Source organism: Sinocyclocheilus rhinocerous, unplaced genomic scaffold, assembly GCF_001515625.1.
Source record: "Sinocyclocheilus rhinocerous isolate Xijiao unplaced genomic scaffold, SAMN03320098_v1.1 scaffold1045, whole genome shotgun sequence".
In the NCBI taxonomy this organism is placed as follows: Eukaryota; Metazoa; Chordata; class Actinopteri; order Cypriniformes; family Cyprinidae; genus Sinocyclocheilus; species Sinocyclocheilus rhinocerous.
This window is the reverse complement of record NW_015645361.1, coordinates 350,366-370,316: the sequence shown is the minus strand read 5'-3', so window position 1 is coordinate 370,316 and position 19,951 is coordinate 350,366. Positions and strand designations below refer to the sequence as shown.

The window sequence follows — 19,951 nt, the reverse complement described above, 5'->3', positions numbered from 1 at the left end:
TGGATAGCTGGCCAATCACAGTACACCTCGCTTTTTCAGACCGATGAGCTTTGTAAAAATCGACGCGTTTCAAAAAGGCGGAGAAACAATAATGTACAGTATGTGGAAAATAATGTGTTTTTTGAACTTTAAACCGCATAAACACATTTCATTACACCAAATACACAAAATAATGTTATTTTTAGCAGCATCATCCCTCCAATTAATTTTTTGATGCATATTTTAAGATTTTATGTGTATCTTGCTGTTTCTATCCAGTATTTTTAATGCAATATTACAAAATTTACATAAAAATACATGGATGGAAACATAACTATTGATACATGGTGTTAAAGTGACTTAACTGTTCCAATACCTTTTGGGGACACTGTAATAACTTTATTTACAAAGCACAACAAATCATGAGGTCAAAGACATGGTTTCAATCAACTGTACTGGCAATATATAGGCAGACAAAAGGAGAGAAAATAAAAGTGGGAAAAGAAATGCTTGCTTTATCATGAAAGCTTTACATAAGTGAAGGTGGATCTGCCAGCAGTGCTGCCTTATACAGTCAGTGTGGGTGAAAGTGTGTATTCGTGCATGTGGGTAGTTGAAATACTTTTAGAAAGTTGACAAGTCCTGTGGTGTGACATGCTAAACTCCAGCTAAAACTGTTTTAAACAGCATTTTGTGAATTACTTTATATAATTATCATCATGCATGCATATACTAGTACTATTTTAAATTAAGTAGTAAAAGCAAAATCTGATTAAAATGGTGAAATATGCACACATTTGAATCTAAAATCTTGATGTTATTAAAAAGCAGACACACCGTGCATCAAACACTCATGTAGTTATTGATGTAAGTGATTACAATGCATAAATCATGTTATATAATGTCATCTCTATATGTGCCGTTATGTGTGAGTTTTCCTGTGCATGTGGGTGTAAAACTGATCAGTGATGTTTTGACGCATGAAGACTCTTTTTATTCTTTCCAGCACCATGTTTTACTCTGTTTACATAGTTCAGCACTAAGAGCAATTCTCTACATTACAATCCCAGACATCTTCACTGGAGATGCGATGTGTCCGCCAGTTCCCACGGAGACCACAGGAGCAGTGGTTTTATTTGCCGTCATAAAGTGAGACGAAGCCATCAACATTACGACCCGTGGCACAATGTCGTGTCCTAAATATTCCATATGTTTCTGCTAGAAAATTCATGGGTGATAGTATTTCGCGTGGTTTATGTATAAACACTGTGAAACTGGAAATAGTGACAAATAATTAATCTTAGAAAGAATACTAAAAAACTTTGACAACTGAAAAGTGCAGCACTCATCAGCACCTGGAATCCACTACAGCGTTCCAGATTCAGGAAAACAGCAAATAAGCCAGACTCAGTGAACGTTTCCACTTATTCAAACATGCACAGACTGCAGTGACTCTTAGAGACGTCGTATCCTACCTCTGCCCGGCATCGCTACCAAAAGAGTCCAGCCTCCAGTTGACCAGAGCCGGGTTAACCCAGGACGGCACTGCATTCTTCTCTTCCATAACAGAGAAAACCCAGAGAATGTGCGGAGATCTGAGCTGGCTATAGCGGCACGGTTCAAAATAACCCACCCACACGCTCTTGATTGCAGGCGCGCAAGCGTGCGCTTCACTGCCAGAGTTCTGCTTGGTTTCTCTCTGTCGTGTATGTCTCAATGTACTTTAATAGTTTAGTAGTTTCACTAGCATCTCTTTGTTGAATACAGGCATAAGTTGGACGTTTTTGACATGCACAACAGCTGTGGCAAACCTACCGTTATATGCATTCTGTTAATGCATAAAGCTTATGCATGTTTTTGTATAATGAATGATTGTCGTCATAGCAACATGCCTCAAGCGTTTATGTCTTCTTTGTGATGGTGGAAAGTCACACAAGTGTATGTAGAGATACCACAATGTGTTTACAAAGAGAACTTTGAATGAAGGAGCAACTCAAACTCAAAACCAATAGACAATTTAAATGTCAGTCAAATGAGCAATTCTTTGGCTTATTCCCGCTGTCCACCTTTCCGCAGTGCCCACCCTCTCTCTCCCTCCTGTTCTCAGGAAATTACAGATAATAACCTGCTCAAGAAGCTATTTCTGTCGATCTGCAGAGATGTGGCTGTGTGCCCCCACACACACTCGCACGATAAGACTTTTTCTTCAAACATTCAAGGTTTGCCAGAATCAAATAGCCAAGAAAATACTTTGTCGTTCTCTTGTTCAGCAGTTAAAAAACATGCAAACATGAGTAGAGTTTTATATTTTCTGTGGTGTATGCTGATGCAAAACTCACCACCATGATCCTAGAACGTTCTAGGGAGGGTGGGAACTTATGTTTTCAAAGCTAGATTGCTATTGATAGCCTCTCCAAAATCGCCTACCATACCTTGAAGTTGCAGTCAAACTAGTGAAATTTTGCTGGCAAGATGCTGGCAAATGCTTCACACTCCACTGAGGAATAAAAACTGGTGACAGGCGATAGTCGGTTAGGGCTGGTTTACACAGAACGAAGAAAACCACGAGATGTGGGCAGTGGAATGGGAGAAAAATGCAAGGTCTCGAGACACAGTTTTTTAAAAGTTGAACTTATTTGAACTTAAATGCTGTGTTTTTAGAACGCCATGTTGCGCATGAGATCAACGGTCAAATGCGTCCGTCTAGCACTTGTTTGGAAAATATCGCAGTGGAATGGAAAAACACGTTCTGTGTGAACATATAGTCGCAAATCGAGTATGTAATCTTTTATGGGAAGGGACAACTTGAGAGTCACATGTGTTAAAACGCACTGACTGTATGAACCTACATAGACAACCATCTACAAGCCACTCCGAACATATATAGGAACTCCTTAGTAGTGATCCACTGCTATGTGAATCTTCTAAACCTATGTGAACCAGTGATTTGAAGCCTGCACCAAACTGCCAAAGTCACATGATTTCAGTAAACAAGGCTTCGTTACGTCATGAATGTATCTAAGCAGTATTTTTAATGTTTTTTTCTTTTTTTAAATCATTTTAATGGCTCATTTGTATGATAAATGAAGGAAATGCAGTAGTTAATTGTCTCAAATTGGCCTGATGATTAGCCTAGCAAAAACAAGCCCTACAAATTAAAGTGCCCCTATTATGCCATTTCCAATATTGCCTTTCATGCAGTGTGTAAAATAGCTGTATGTGAATGTAAACGATCTGCAAAGTTATTGTCTCCCAAAATAAAGAATCGACTCGGAACAGCTGAAACGAGTCGTTAGTAATTCGAATCCCACTTCCGTGATGACTACACGTCACGGGGTAACACATTTGCGCCTATGTTCTACGTTGGCTGGCCGCGAACAACTTGACCCTGCCCACAAACACGTCATGAGTTCAATGCGGGATTCACAAAACGCTTGCTGTTGAAAGATGAATCAGTATCCTGTTTATTTGGACCAGCTGCTCCACTGAATCACAACCTGTAAGTATGATAAATAATAGATGTTTATATTTTCTATAGCGCGTTCAAAATACAGAACTATTGAAATAGGCGTATCTGTATGCCGTAGACCAATCACAACAGACTAGGCCATCTGACCAATCAGAGCAGAGCAGGCTCACGGAAAAAGGAGGGGTTAGAGAGACTGAATCTTTGAACTGCTTCGAACGAATCGTTTGAGAAACGCTGGAAAATGAGGTGATATTAAATGCATATTTTGAGAAAACGAAAACGTTTTTTTGACCTTGCATGCATGTAATCCTATTGTAGGAGACTCCCAAAACAATATTAGGAACCGTAAAAATGGCATAATAGGGGCACTTTAATAAAAGAAAACATATTATATAGACATTTAATTATTCATGGTATTCACAGTATTTGATGATTTGTAGATTGCATTAAACAGATTACATTTTCAATAAAACATTTGCATTTGGTCAGTAGGTGAGGCCAGTAGGTTCTTCTAGTATTGTTTTGTTTTTTAAATATATATATAAATAAATAATTTTCAGCCTTACACAACCATGTCTGGTCCAAACTATATTTCTCAATGAGAACAAACCTTTACCGATCAATCTTTTTTAATATAGCACAGTTGTGAGTCACACGTGGGTGTAAGTCGAATGCCCTTGGCTCATTCTATTCTTCAGAGAAAGTGCAGTGTTTCAGCATGCCAACAGCTCAGAGGATGGGGGTTGTGTGAGTCAGGGGTCAGGGGTCGCCTCAATGAAATCACATGTTGTCAACAAACATAGCACCACATCGCACATGTCTGCAGTGTGCACAGAATTCTGTCTTCACGCACACACAAGCTGACAAGAGGAAATAATTGCACTGACAATCAAAACACAATCAAGCCCTGACAACTAGGCACTCCTGTCACCCTAAGAACCAATTTCACTGTCATATAACTTAATACCATGAAACCCCTAGTGCTAAACCGGTCACCAATTCACCATACTGTTTCCTTATGCCGATAATGAAATCATCACCCTGGCAACCAGTGTTGTTACCATGACAACCCAGAGCCGAAACGGTTTCACAACCAGTCATCACAGGTTTTTGGCAGATACCACACTCAACCAATAACTTTTAAAACTCATAGTTATAAGAGACAAAGACTGACGGAAATGGGAATGCCCTACAGAGTGTGTCTGAAAGACTGCTGTAACTAGTCATAAAATCCCACAATCCTTTTGACTGGAAGTGAGTTGAGACACTTGTTCTGGAATGTCCTGATCACTAAATCTCTCTTCATCAGAAGAATACAGTTTAACTAAGTATCATTTATTTATCTACAATCTACTGATTTTTTTTTGTGGTTTTTATATCTAACCCTTTATGAATATTCAGGAAACTATAGAAGCTTGTTTCTGCCAAGAAAAAAAAAAATATATATATATATATAAAAGGTAAATGAGACTTATTTCATAATTAAGAATTTTTTCTTAAGAGTTTATATCTCACAACTACAAGTTATAGACTCGCCATAAAGGCCTGTTCAGACCAAGCACGATAACTATAAAGATAACGATAGAGATATAGTTCTAAAAATCGTTCTCAATGTTAAAGAATAGCAGAGTCCACACCACACTTTAATGATAAAAGCACAGAGAAACGATATCGTTGAAATCATTTTCAGAACGATTTTTTCCAGCTGATGAACGATAAAAACATTGACAGCCAATCAGAATCAATCCTGCTATCATGAGCTCACGGGGCTTTCACACCAAGGACAATAACTATAAAGATAACGATATTAGCGTCCACACCAGCGAACGATATTGTCTGTTTATTCTAAGCGCACGCTCGTCTTCCGCTTTAAATTCTCGAGCTCGTTACAGCAGGATGGATTCTGATTGGCTTCCAATCGATAATCCAATCAAGTTAATTCCAATAATTCCAATCAAGATAACGATAAAGATATAGTTCTAAAAATCGTTCTCAATGTTAAAGAATAGCAGAGTCCACACCACACTTTAATGATAAAAGCACAGAGAAACGATATCGTTGATGATTGGCTTCCAATCGATAATCCAATCAAGTTAATTCCAATAATTCCAATCAAGTGATTCCAACGATATCGTTTCTCTTTGTCTTTATCGTTATAGTTGTGGTGTGGACTCTGCTATTCTTTAATATTGAGAAAGATTTTTAGAACTATATCTTTATCGTTATCTTTATAGTTATCGTCCTTGGTGTGAACAGGCCTTAAGGCTTTTCTTCTCAGAATTGCAAGAAAAAAGACTTAATTGTGAGGTATAAACTCAGAATTGTTAGAAAAGTCTGATTTGTGAGAAAGTATGAATTTTGAGATATAACGCAGAATTGCAAGTTAAAGTCAAAACTGTAAAAAAAAATTGTGAGATAAAAACTCACAACTGTGAGATATGAGCTCATAATTGTGAGAAAAAAAGTCAAAACTTGCACAACAAAGTCAGAGTTGTGAAAAAAAAAATCAGAATTGTGAAATAAAAAGTCACTTTTAAAAAAAAATCACAAACTTTTCTTCTTTTTTATCCATGGCGGAAATAAGCTTACATAGGAAATGATTTCCAAAGGAATAAGCTTCCATTCATGGAGGACAATAGTCTAATAAGCACCTTAATTAGCAAATATTATTAAACCCCATTTACAGTTAATATTTTTGTGCTTTGCATCAAGATTTTTGTAGTATTTTTCAGCAAATTTTTCCCATAACAGAGTTACTCTTATGCTTGTCGAGTGTAAACGTAAAGAAACAGCAGGCTGCAAGACTGCAAAAGAAATTTACCTCTGTACCAGGTGGTCAACAAAAAAAAGATGTCTGAAAGTGCAAACCATTATTCTTGAACTCGGGGAGAAAAGGTCACAGCATAGCAAAGTGCAGGGACAAAGACTTTTTAAAAACTGCATGGACTGTGAAAGCACACTACTTTATTTTTAATAAAAGCAAAATTTGTAAATAATATATATATTTTTATTCAATATAACCCAATAAAATGAATGATTTTATACACATTTTAATTTAATTTATTTAAATTGCATTGCACACTAAACAGAGTAAATATAGCACAGTATAATGTGACTAAGTTCAGTAAATAAAATATATAATTAAATATATCAGTAGAAAGTCATAAGAACACACTTGGCATGCAAATGGGACTGTTTCCTGTGGCCAAGATAATGTGCCTCCATGAAATGTTTAATATCAGGAGGATTGTGAAATATAACTGTGGCTGATACATCTAAACCTCACAATCCCTAAAAAAATGAAAGCCCTACAGATTTACACATTTTTTATTTGAATCCATAGAACATAAAATGACTATCTGAGATTGTTTCCAATGTATTATATTCATTGTTTTTTCATTAGAATACTTTTTAATATATTTTTATATGTCTTTTTGTCATGAATGTGTTTATGAATGTACTCACTTCTCTGAAGTCGTGATGTTGCTCTTTTCCTGCTGACAGACTGTGTCATTGATTGTCTTTATTGTCTTGTTCTCTGCAGTACATCATGTACAGGACAGAGCCTCACTCATCTCGAGGTTTGACTGACAGAGAGACAGAGAGAGAGAGAGATTGTTTATGTGTGATATGCAGGTTAGAGCTGACAGTGAATGATACACAATGTTAATGTGATCATAGAGGAGGGAAAATAGCTCTTGTTCTGACATGTGAATCATCACACGCACGTCTTTCATTCTTACAGAAGACAAATGTTCACTCCAGGAACAAACCATAACACACACACACTGTCACACAAACACATAAATAACCTCACACGCTTTATGACTGGCCTAGTCTTTATTTTTACATGGTGCTCTGAAGCTAATATTTAAAAAAAATTTTTTTTTTTTTATGTTTTCACTTAAATTTTAGTTTAGTTTTAGTTATTTTGTCTTTTTTAAAATGGCTATATAGTTTTATTAATTTTCATTTATTCGTTTTTATTTTAGTACTTAAAGTTAAACAAAAAAAAGAGAAATGAGAAAATAAAATACGTTTTGAATATATTTTTTACTTATATATATTTTAGCTACAGTCAGATAACGGTCACAAAATACAACCCATCAAGTTTTAATTTTCAGTTTGCTGTGGCAGCTTACAATTTCTTTCAACTAAAAAAGTCAAAAGAAAACCTTTTCAACCTCCTCTTCGGTAACTTTACGATGTCTCATTTGTTAATAATGTCTCATTAATGCATTAGTTTGCAGTAACTATGAGCAATATGTTTTACAGCATGTATTAACCTTTGTTTAAGTTAGTAGTTAATAAAAATACAATCGTTCATTGTTTGTTCATGTTAGTTCACACTCAGTCTCTTTAAAGCAACGTGTATGTCGGTTTTTTACCTTTAAATATCAGTTTTAAGGTCATTCTGATGGTACAGTGATGTCTTATGAGGCGAATGACTTCTGTTTCTTTACCAAATGTCTGTTCTGGAAGTATACAAGTTTGGTGAGCGGGTACGAAATTCCGCGAAAAGGGCGGATTGCTTTACGGCAGCAACAAATGCATGTGTACAGGTGCAGCTGTCCACTGTAATTACGACAGTGATATATTTACCACAGTGAATTCTACTCACTTAACTGTAGGGGGCTCCAAAGTCACAAAAATATACAAAACTACATACAGTTGCTTTAACTAATGTTAACTTTTGATTTGAAAATGTGTTAGTAAATGTAAATATAAAATTTTACTTTTTAAACTTTTTTTTTACTTTTAAATTTTTAACGTTTGATTTGAAATACTAAATGTAAAAATTAACATTAACAAAGATTAATAAATGCTGTTGAAGGATTGTTTTTGTTAGTTCATGTTAACTAATGTAGTTAATGTTAATAATGAAAACTTACTGTAAAATGTTACCTCCTGAAGGGAAGCACACTTTGTTTTCAGAAAATCCATAATACACACAAGCCTACTATATAGTCACAATAGCATGTAAAATGCAATTTATTTTGTATATCTGAAATTTCTACAACTCATTACTTTCAATCATTCTAATAGATCAGAACATAGCGGTAGTTATGATATGGGCTGCGGGAAATATAAGCAGTCTGGTAACAGTCTGTGTGTGAGTTGCTCTTGAGTAATGTATCCTGACATCATCCATTATTACTGTAGGTGAAGCTGGAGACAGCTGTGTTAGGTTACATTACCTGCCCAGTGTCAGCTTACTGCGGAAACAACGTCCAGGTGAGCAGCACGCACACTAGCCCATAGACCAGAAAACTGAATAGGAATTCAAACTGATTTAGAAGTGAAGAAAGAAAGAAAAAAAGACAGCTTAAAGGGACATCATGAAGGTAAGTAAATATTTGTCTTCAGTTTTTATCATTATTCCTCTCCATTGGCGCTAATGGCCTATTTGCACTGTTCTAGAATATTCTGGTCTCTATATCCAGCATTTGCTGTGTTTTGGAAACTGAACCTCAACATTGACAGGTGGTTAACTGCTTAACTAGCACAACCAGCAAGACTTTATTTGTCTGCAGCACCAGAAATCATGCTGATTAACTAGAATTTACTTGCCCATGCTGGATCACCAGCTAGACAGCACAAAACCAACATAAACGATTTTCATGCTGCATGGTCTAAAGTGGTCCGATTAGGGATTAGAGATTTAACAGTATGTGTATTTGATTTGAAAATAATAATAATAATAAAATGGCAACTGATTATATCAGGGATGTTCATACATTAATAGTTTTTTTTTTTTTTTTTTTTGTGGTTTATATTTATGCATGTGTATTTTATTCACATCTCATTTTTATTATCTGTGTGTTGTTGTTGTCTCCGTGTACTGGAAGCTTGTGACACTATAACAAATTCCTTGTATGTGCAAACATACTTGGCAATAAAGCTCTTTCTGATTCTGATTCTGATTCTGAATAGTGGCAAATAATAATAAAGAAAAAATCTAACTTTTTTGTTAAATAAAAAAAATGTGATTGGTAAAATAAAAATTGTATGACCCTAAAACAAAATAAAAATGAATCTATAAATATATGAATATTAAATTAATTTTAGTTTTTGATACATATACCCTAAGTATATAGTAAAAGTATGGTACCCGACATAGTAAACATAAAAAGTAGTCCTGAAAAATGTAATGTTATACATATTTTAAATATCTAACAAAATATCAGTATCTTTACACATAAACACTGATAGCCCTAAAATATTACAAATAAAAACCAAAGTAAAATAATATATAAAGTATAAATAAAAATACATTTACTGAAAGACTGAACTGAAACTCAAACCTAAGTATTTAACTAAACAAAACCACCTAGCAACCACCCAGACATTCTAGCAACACCCTAGCAACCACCAAGACCATCCTAGAAACACCCTAGCAACCACCCAAAACGTCCTAGCAACCAAGTTACAACAATAAAAAACACTGAGACCTAAAATCATGGTGTCAAGTTTTGCTTGCGCAAACACCACTCACATATTCTTCAGAAAATGTAAAAAATCCACTATTTCAGTAAAAATACTATTTCAGTCTTTCTACTTCAAAATGTCATGTTTAATTTATTGTTCTACTTGTAATTATTTGTGACATTTACTACCAACTTCTGAGTAGAAACAAAAAGCGTTAAAGTAAATCCTAGACCAGATATTTTTTTTTCAAAGTAGTTGTTGCTATAATTTGGTTACATTTGTTGTTGGTCTCTCTCTCTTTCTCTCTCTCTCTCTCTCTCTCTCAGATCTGTGTGTTCCGGCTGCAGACTCATCAGTGGTGCTTCCTGTTGTGTAACGTCATCTTGTTTCATGCGTTGCTGTTTGGTGGTGACATAGTGGAAGAGTTTCTCCTGCAGTCGTCTCCCGCCGCCTACACCGACCGCTTTGTCCTGGGGGTCCGGGAGCGTGCACGCAAACTGGACCTGACTGAGACCAGGCTCAACACTTCACAGCTCTACCCCATTAACACTGAACCCTGCCTTCATCATCAGGACCTCCTCATCCTCACGCTGGTCCTGAGTTCCCCTGGAAACTGGAGCCAGAGGGAGGCGATGCGAAACTCCTGGGCCAATCAGACGTCGGTGCGCCGCGTTGCCGTGCGGACTTTGTTTTTCCTTGGCCCCTCCCCTTTAGGGGTGGAGCTTGAGATGATGAGGGAGGAGTCTGCACGCTATGGTGACATCGTGCAGTTCGAGGGAGGTGTTTCCAGGGGCGACTGGCAGAGAGGACACTGGGAACAAGTTAAAATGGCGCTTCGATGGATCCTACTTTTTTGTCCACAAGCCCGATTTATCGTTCTTTCTGAGGATTCTGTGTATTTAAACCTTCCTGCGTTTACATCATACCTGCTAGGACTGAGAACGCACCCTGATGAACTTTACCTAGGCAGGGTCATCCATCGAGCCGCACCTGAGCGGGACCCCGACAAACCGCATTATCTGCCCTATCAAGTGTACCCTGATAAGTACCTCCCAGACTACTGCTCTGGCCCCGCCTTTCTTCTATCTCAAGACGTTGTAAGGAAAGTTTATGTCGCTGCTGAGGATGTTTCGTTGCCCCTCCCCTCCGACGTTCTGGTTGGCCTGTGTGCAAGACGGGCAGGTGTGGTGGCCACTCACAGTGCTCGGTTTTCTGGCGACCGACACATTCGTTATAACCCTTGCTGCTACAACTTCCTATTCAGCTCTGCCAGAATGGGGGTGGGGATGATGGGCGTGGCCTGGCGGGATTTAGGGGCGGGGAAGGGGAGGAGCTGTGGCATGCTGGAGACATATTACAGTTTGGTAGTGTGCAAAACAATGACCTACCTGGATAAACTTTCTTTTCTGAATAACGACAAATCACAGGGCTAGAACAGTTGGGGATAGTTATGTGTATAAATTAAAATTCATCTGTTCTATGATTTAGTGCATAAAGTGTTTCTGTTACTCTAAAAGGTCTCAAAGGCCTTTAAGGGGTAAGTTGGGGTAAGAAAATATATATATATATATATATTTTTTTTTAGCAATGATACAATAAATTTATCAAAAGTAACAGCACAGACATTTATAATGTTACTAATGAATTCTATTTCAAATTAATGCTGTTCTTTTGAAATTTACTACAAGCTTTGAAATTAAACAAAATGAAACCAAAAACATTTTAGCGATGCCACCTTTAAATTCATCATTAGTAGTAGTAATAAATAAGGTACAAAAATTCCACCAAAAGAGAATTCTAACATTTTACACAGACTTTTTTTACTCGACCAGTTACATACTAGCAGTCACACCAGCAGGAGGCGCTATTGCTTTAATATGAATGATAAATAGTCTATATTCTGCTAGAAAATCCGCTAGTGAAAAAACACCCACAGCACGTGGCACCCCTGTCACTGGCACTTTTAGGACAACATTATTATTATTAATGTCTTTTTTTGTTTGTTTTGTTTGTTTTTCAAATGCAAGCAGCAGCAAAAAAATCAATCTTCTAATATCATTAGTAGAACATCTGCACTAGTCTTTATTTTCTCTATGTAGCTGTATATTTCTATTTAGTCATGTATATATTCAAACCTGAGAAAAACATGCATTTTAAATCTGTTGTGCTTTATCATACTCTGTTAGTCCTGACCCTGCCATGAGACAGGGAGAAAGACAGAGAAAGAGAGAGACTGGCAAAATAAACTCGGACGAAAGAGGATTCACATGCCCTGGAGACAGTCTGAAAGCACTGACTGACAATAACAGAGATGAAGATTGAGAATAAAACAGAAATAGGCACAAGGAATGAGAGATTGCAAAAAAATGGGCTAGTTCCAAAATCTAGTGAGCCTCCTATTTAGACTAGACAGCACCATATGCACACTTCCTATGCAGTGACTAAGATTACATGTACGTTTAATAGAGAAGTTAATCCCAGAATGCACTGCGACAAGCTCCGCCACAAAAGCTGGTGGAGAATGCGGGCAAAACAACTATAATCCATTCAGTACCCAAATATATTGATAAAAACAGTTCCATGCAATTAAAAATTGACTATTTAACCAATATGTGTGCATGCTACATATTTTCAAGCGTAGCGCTTTGCTAGCTTAGCAATATGCTAATATGAAACACTACACTGCAAAAAAAATAAGATTTTTAAGTTGTAAATAATGCAGATTGATGCTTTACATCACATTTAAGTATGCTTTACAACAAAATAATATTTCAGTTTTTCTTAAATATTTCATGTTTAATTCAATATGCGACGACTTGTTTCTTTCCCTAGCATTTTCTGAGTGAAAATCATTTCTTCACCCGTTCTTTTTTCCAGTGTATCTTAAATTCTGAGTCAGATCTCTTGTGCACTTGGTGTTAAATTGGTCACTTAAAAGGTTTCTTTTCAGTTAGTATGCTGCCTTAGAGTTGTAGGGCAGCACACTAGATTTCGAACACACTCTTATAAAGTGAGAGAATGTAAACATTAACAATTTAAGACTGTTAAAGGCAGAAAAAAAGCATGAGGATGTAAACATTAACAAGAATAAAAGTCTTAAACACAGAGAGACAGACTATAGACAGACATGAGACAAGAAAGGGAAAGATCATGTAAACATTAACAATGTAAGAAAGACTTACAGAGAGAAGAGAGAGAAAGATTGTGTTGCAAAGGTCGCCAGAGTGGTAAAAACGATGCCAGTGAGAGGGTGGCCTTGGAAAACTAAGAGTGCAAACAGGACAGCGAATCAAAACCCATAATACTCCCACTCCGCTGCCATGTCTGACCAATCAGCAAGCGGAATGTCAGTAAGGTCACAGCACCAAAGGGAGAAACACACACGAACACAACCAACCGCATGCGAAGCATTCCCGCAAACCAACTCAAACATGAGGTAAGAGTTTTAATCATTTTGTGTTATTTCTAAATAAATAAAATATGATTCCATTGCAAAAAATGAAACTATACAAAATGAAATACGTACCCACAATATCTACAGTTAGTAATAAATTATGATTGTTAAATACTTAAGGCATTTCAACGGACATAACCCTGTGTAAACGACCAACACGAGCCATCATCCGCCAATCAGCACACAGAACACTGGGGGGAGGAGCCAATGCACAGAAAAAAATGCAGCTCATTAGCTGAAACTAATATAGCTTTTTTTTTTAGAAAATGAAATGGTTTTTAAAATGGACTTTTAGGTCAAATTAAGCAAAACTAAACCAAAATTAAAATGTTTGCTTTATAGAGAAGGCAATTCCAGAATGCATTTTGACAAGCTCATTCACAAAAGTTGGTGGAGAATGCGGGCAATCATAAATGTGTTTTTTCCTTCGTAATTATGAGTTTATATATCACAATTCTGACTTTTTTCTCTGAATTTACATCCGTTTACATACCTGCAATAGCGAGTTTATATCTCGCAATTCTAAATTTATATCTTGCAAATATGAATTTTTTTTCTCAGAGTTGTGTGAAAAAAATGTCTGAATTATGAGATAAAAAGTTGCAATTACTTTTTTTTTTTTTCATCCTGTAGTGGAAACTTCCATAGTTAACTACTTAGGTAGATTGCAAGATTTTGAACACACTCTGAAACAGACAGTGAGAGAAATTGCCAAATTTACATTTCAAGCAAAATTAAACCAGACATTTCGGGGAGAAAACTATCCATATAAAAAGAATATCCTTGTTGCAAGTTGTTAAAATTGAACTTAAAAACAGCTAAAGGCCAGAAACATACGCATTGCATAATGTGCATTTCTGCAAACTACAGTGCTCAAGGGGGCGACAGTGTTCAAACGTCTGCACCGTTAAACCAGATGTGCTATTGTTTGTGTAGCTAGCTGTAAACATGTTTGAGCTGAAACAGAAAACTACCTGCGTATGTTTCGGGCCAAATACAAATAATTCCTGCGTTGTGTTAATCCGTCTCGACCCACTTGTGTGCTGTTGGCGGATGGTCCTCTATCACACGACATTCTACATTATAGTTCTAGCAATACAGCATAGCAACCAGCATAGCAACCACGAGGGGAGACCTGTCACACAAGAACACGGTTGGACACGCACAAGCCCCGCCCCCCTCCAAACACTGCATGTTTTAAATACCAATAATAAATACAGTAACCATGGCAGCGCAGCACCAGAGTGAGGCCGGGCACTTCAGCTATGCTCACATGTGCTTTTTTCAGTAGGCATTTAGGGTCAAAGGTCATGGCAGGGTCTCTCTCTCGCGCACACACTTACACACACACACACACACACTCGCTACATGAGTCTGATAATGTTACGGATCTTCACAGCTTAAAGGAGCTAATACACATCCATGCATTCGCGCGCGCGCACGCACACTTCCAGGTGTACCTTGAAACAACAACCCAAGCACAGATGCATGCAACTACTATTGCGCCTATCTACACAAATCCACCAATCACAATATTCTCTGCCTACTTTTTTTTGTAAGACAACAGCCCTCCTCCTGCTGTCTCGGAAATTAGTTGCTTTTGTGTTTTCTTATTTTTTGTTGTTGTTGCGTGTTCTTTTTTGGCTTCTCTACATGCACCGCTAACCCATGAAAATATTAGCACACATACGATACACACGCACCAAAATGGTGAACAAGCGCACAAACGCAAGCCGAAGTAGCTCCAGTGTGTAAGACTAAAGCAGTATTGCAGATCAGAAATATGTGATACAGTGGACACACACACACACTCCAGCAGCTAGATTTGACAGTGTCTTATCTGCCATTGTGTATATATTATAAGTAGTGTGTAAGTGTGTGTGTGTGTGTGTGTATATTGTATGCAAGCTGAGGGTCTTTAGTAAAGTTCATGGCTTAAGGAATTGCACAAATACACACACATATGCTACGGACACACACCATTTCCCTACAGACAGAATCACTCCTCGCGACAGACCCTTTAGTTTCTACCAGCAAGTGTGTGTGTGTGTGAGTGTGTAGTGTCAGTTATTGTCATTGGCTCAGTAAAGCGTGTGAGTGTGTGTTTAGTGTGTGTTGGATGGCTCATCATACACATGTATAGGTAATATACAGTGTGTGTGTGTGTGTGGATGGAAATGTCTGTGGATGTATAAGAGCGAAAGAGAGCATGTGTGTGTTTAAGTTATTTGTTAATGCGTGTTATTTCAGCTCTCGGGGGTGAGCTGTGTTTGGATGTCCACTCTGCAGATGGGACACTTCCTACTGGTGGCCAACCACTGATCCACACACACCTGATGGAACAAATGCATACAGGGTAACCGCCTGAAAACAGAAGAGACAGATAAATGGTTTATTAGGACGAGTGGAGCTACATTAGCATACAGCATTTTGTATTTTGACACGCTCTGTTATTGTTGTGTTTAGTTGTGGGCATCCTGTATTATGTACTTTGCAGTGTTGTTACTGTTAAATAAAACTAAAGCTATTAAAAATAGATTTTGATATTAAAATAAAATGAAAAAAGAATATCCCTTTGTAAGTTGTTAAAATTAACGTTTAAAACTACTTTAAATAAAACTTAATTGAACTGAATTAAATAAAATATTAAATTGAAGTTCTAAAGTTACTAAAACTGAAATAAAAAAAAGCTAAAAAGAAATATATACATATACACACACATACACATATATACAGTATATATATAAACATGCATATACACATATATATACACATATATATACACATACAGTACATTATATACACATATATATATATACATATATATATATATATATATAACTACTAAACAAATTACTAAACCTAAAATGAAACATTTAAAATATAAAAATAAAACCCAATTCAAAATATTAATAAATACTATTAATAAAACAATACAATTGTATTTAAATATTGAAGTAACACTGGTACTTTGTAGCATTTATAGTGTAATTTGGGGATGCAAACTTTTGTCAGTCTAAATACCTCCTGTGGTTTTAAGTTAATATCTTGATAATTCAACAACACATTTGCATGCAATTAATTATTAGCTTTTCATCAACTGAACCTCCTGAAAAAACCCTGGTGTAATACTTTTGTTCAAAAGTTTGGGGTCAGTAAGATAAAAAAAAAAAAAATTAATACTTCTCTTCAGGAAGGATCCATTAAATTGATCAAATGTGACAGAAAAGACATTTATAACGCTACAAAAGATTTCTATTTCAAATAAATGCTGTTCTTTTGATCATGGTTTCCACAAAAATATGAAGCAGCACAGCTGTTTTCAACATTGATAATAATCAGAAATGTTTCTTGAGCAGCAAATCATCATATTAGAATGATTTCTGAAGATCATGTGACACTGAAGACTGGAGTAATGATGCTGAAAATTCATTCAATTCTTTGCATCACAGGAATAAATTACATTTTAACAAATTCAAATAGAAAACAGTAATTTTAAATTGTAATAATATTTCACAATATTACTTTAATATTACAGTATTTTTGATCAAATAAATGCAGCTTTGGTGTGCAGAAGAGACTTCTTTCAAATACATTAAAACACCTTACTGCCCCTGGACTTGTGAATGTAAGTGTATAGTGTCATCTGTATTATACACTACCTGACATCTTCTCCATCCTCCAGCAGGGAGAGGCAGATGGTGCATTTCTCATCCACATCCAACTCTTCCTCACTCACACATAACTTCAGATCCAGCGGCTTCCGCTACACACACAAACAAACAAACAAACACCAGTGTGTTAGCAGCAGAAAACTGTAGGCTGGACTTGAAGATAAAAGTGTGAATGTGAACAGTGTGTGTATGTACCTTCTTGTATTTGTGCGGGAAGGTGAATCTCTCTATGGTGGTCTGTATGGCCCCTCGGTTGACGCTTCCCAATCGATCCTCCAACTGCAGCAACTCCTGCACAAAATCAGTGTTAAATAGAGCAAAGCATGAACATATGTGAGTTACTGTTCATCTGTCTGTGTGCTTTACCTCATAACTCTCCCGAACAGCAGACGAGTGTCTGCTGGGACCAAAGCTCTGCAGCGCCAACAGGTGGAGCTGTGGATACGGATAATTCCTTATCTCATGGACAACCTGCAGAAAATACAGCATACATGATTAAAACACTCGAGGACCACATTCAACACTTGTGCTTACTATAAAAAAAAAAAAACATTTAAATAAAAAAGGAAAATGTATTAATAAAACTTAATGTTTTATATACACTAATATACTACATATAATGTGTGTGTGTGTGTGTATATACACACACACACGCAAACAATATATGTATATACAAGTAAAACATTATTTAGAAGTATACACACACACATATATATATATATATATACACATATATATATAAGAGAGAGAGTTCACACAATCCATCAGAGATTAGCGACATTGTGTGAAAAAGACAAAGGCTAGGTCCGGAATGCTGTGCTCAATATGCAAAATAAACATTTATTTAAGATAATAACCGGATGCCAATCCTAGTATGCGGCTTTTTAAAATGTGAAGGTTTCACGTATTTAGCCTGATTCAGGAAAAACGTAAAAGTTGTGTAAAATCATTTATAAATCTATTCATAAGTAAATTAAATGTTTTTTTTGCATATATTTTTTAAACCGTATGCAGTATTCAGCATAAAATTCAGTATTCAGTACATTAGTATTCCATTCTAAACATGAGAAACACACACATGAACAGTTTGCTAAATATCACCATGGCAACAATAGATTCTGCTAAAATACCACATTTACTGCAGTTATTGTTATTACAGAAAAACTTGTCACTGTTAGTCATCAATAAAACATGAAAATAATAATAATATAATAATAATAATAAATTAATAAAATAATAATATAAATAAAAATAACTAAAAAAAAATAGTTAGTGTTACTACAGAAAAACGGTTATAATTTAATGTTAGTCATCAGTAAAACATGAAAAAAAATAAAAAAATACAAAATAATAAACAACAATAAATTCAAATTAAAAAAAGAATGAAAAATGTAAATATAAAAAACAGTGTTATTATTAATACAGAAAAACTGAGACAAAATAAATAAAATAAAAATAAATTAAAATAAACAAAACAGTAAACCAATAAAAATTCTAAAAGCTAATTTTAAAATTCTAAATGTAACATTTTTATTCAACATGTACATTTTTTACAGTAGAAATAATATCTGGTGTAACAATGGCAATTTGGTATAACTGTGGTTACCATGGTAAATGTTTGTACGGGTTAGTGATGTGGTGTATTATCTTATCAGCGGGACATGAAGCAGAACCAGAGGTCGTTCTGATGGATGTCCTGCATTAGAAAATATTACCTGTGTTTTTATTTAACTGAAGCCAGGTGACGATTCTTACACCGTGACACCGGCTGGATCTAACGGCCTGCATTACGGCTGCTAGGACTCGTTCTTTATCTGGATTACCACGGATCTAACGGATTCCATTCCCTCAGGATTAGCCGTGTTTTCTTTGAGGGGAAATATACTGGACATAACTAGCTGGTTTAAGAGGTTTTAGCTCATAATTATGAGCTAAAAAGTCGAAGTTATGACATACCAAGTCAAAATTATGACATAGTAAGTCATAATTATGAGATAAGTCAAAGTGATGACATACTAAATAGAAATTATGACTTTAGAAGTAGAAAACGACTTTTAAAGTCAAAATTATGACATAGTAAATTTTTATGAGATAAAAAGTAGAAATTATGACAAGTTATGACATACTAAGTTGAAATCGTAAGATAAAATCTAAATTATGCCATAAAAAGTATTTATGTAATTATTAGTAATTATTAGATGAAAAGTCCAAATTATGACATACTAAGTCATAATTATGAGATAAAAAAATCAACCATTTTGCCTTTATCTCATAATTTCAAGTTAGTATGTCATAATTTTGACTGTCATAATTGACTTAGCATATCATCATTTTGACTTAGTATGCCACAATTTAAACTTTTTATCTCATAATTATTCATAAATAGTATAATTTGGACTTTTATCTCATAAAAACTTACTATGTCAATTATGACTTAGTATGTGATAATTTCAACTTTTTTAACTTCATATTTATGACTTAGTATGTCATGTGTCTTTTTCCCCTCACAATTATGACTTGTGTCATAATTACGACATAGAATGTCATAATTATAAGTTTTAAAGTCATAATTTTGACTTTTCATCTCATAATTTTGACTTTTAAAAGTCAAAATTATGATTTGCCAAAGCATTTTTTTCCCCTACATGGACTTCCATACAAAAACAGTCTGTTAATTTATTACCATAATTATTTAATAAACCGATTAAATAATTTAACAATGTGTAGTGCAATTGGTTTTACGCTTTTACCTGCATTCACATTAAATTATTCACAGAAAAGAACTTGGATCTGCTTTGCAAAATGAGGTGGACTGGCCCTAATGACAGGTGTTAATGAGAGTGGACTCAGAGTGTGGATTCAGTGACGGACATAACAGACAGATGGAGGGGTGGGGGGTTTCATGGTCACACAGAGGGGGAAGGGAATGATGGGATTGAGGAGGGG

The 19,951-nt window shown here is 35.7% G+C and overlaps 2 protein-coding genes and 1 pseudogene across 2 annotated transcripts; 1 reads left to right on the top strand and 2 right to left on the bottom strand.

Moving 5' to 3' along the window:
• LOC107705948 (potassium channel subfamily T member 1-like) overlaps positions 1–1,543 on the bottom strand; it is a 20,358-nt pseudogene extending 18,815 nt beyond the window's left edge.
• Positions 1,544–8,514: 6,971 nt separating this feature from the next.
• Positions 8,515–11,356, top strand: LOC107705947 (putative UDP-GlcNAc:betaGal beta-1,3-N-acetylglucosaminyltransferase LOC100288842). The gene is made up of 3 exons (XM_016509483.1): positions 8,515–8,547; positions 8,612–8,683; positions 10,204–11,356. Exons 1-3 carry the CDS (start codon positions 8,515–8,517, stop codon positions 11,308–11,310), a joined length of 1,212 nt encoding a protein of 403 aa, XP_016364969.1. The 3' UTR covers positions 11,311–11,356.
• A 3,598-nt stretch (positions 11,357–14,954) lies between these two features.
• Positions 14,955–18,897, bottom strand: LOC107705945 (RING finger protein 165-like). The gene is made up of 5 exons (XM_016509482.1): positions 18,841–18,897; positions 17,372–17,476; positions 17,201–17,296; positions 16,994–17,097; positions 14,955–15,695 (listed from the first exon to the last, which is right to left on the bottom strand). The coding sequence occupies exons 1-5, from the start codon at positions 18,895–18,897 to the stop codon at positions 15,578–15,580; spliced, it is 480 nt and encodes a 159-aa protein (XP_016364968.1). The 3' UTR covers positions 14,955–15,577.
• Positions 18,898–19,951: the final 1,054 nt, after the last annotated feature.

Bases quoted from the DNA above. Each gene is read 5' to 3' on its own strand.
- LOC107705947 (XM_016509483.1), top strand. From the start codon at position 8,515: ATGATATGGGCTGCGGGAAATATAAGCAGTCTG. The intron at 8,548-8,611 runs GTAACAGTCTGT...TTATTACTGTAG, and splicing joins CGGGAAATATAAGCAGTCTG to GTGAAGCTGGAGACAGCTGT. The intron at 8,684-10,203 runs GTGAGCAGCACG...TCTCTCTCTCAG, and splicing joins ACTGCGGAAACAACGTCCAG to ATCTGTGTGTTCCGGCTGCA.
- LOC107705945 (XM_016509482.1), bottom strand. From the start codon at position 18,897: ATGTCCAGTATATTTCCCCTCAAAGAAAACACGGCTAATCCTGAGGGA. The intron at 17,477-18,840 runs GTTAGATCCGTG...TATTTTCTGCAG, and splicing joins ATCCTGAGGGAATGGAATCC to GTTGTCCATGAGATAAGGAA. The intron at 15,696-16,993 runs GTAGTGTATAAT...TTCTGTTTTCAG, and splicing joins GAGGATGGAGAAGATGTCAG to GCGGTTACCCTGTATGCATT.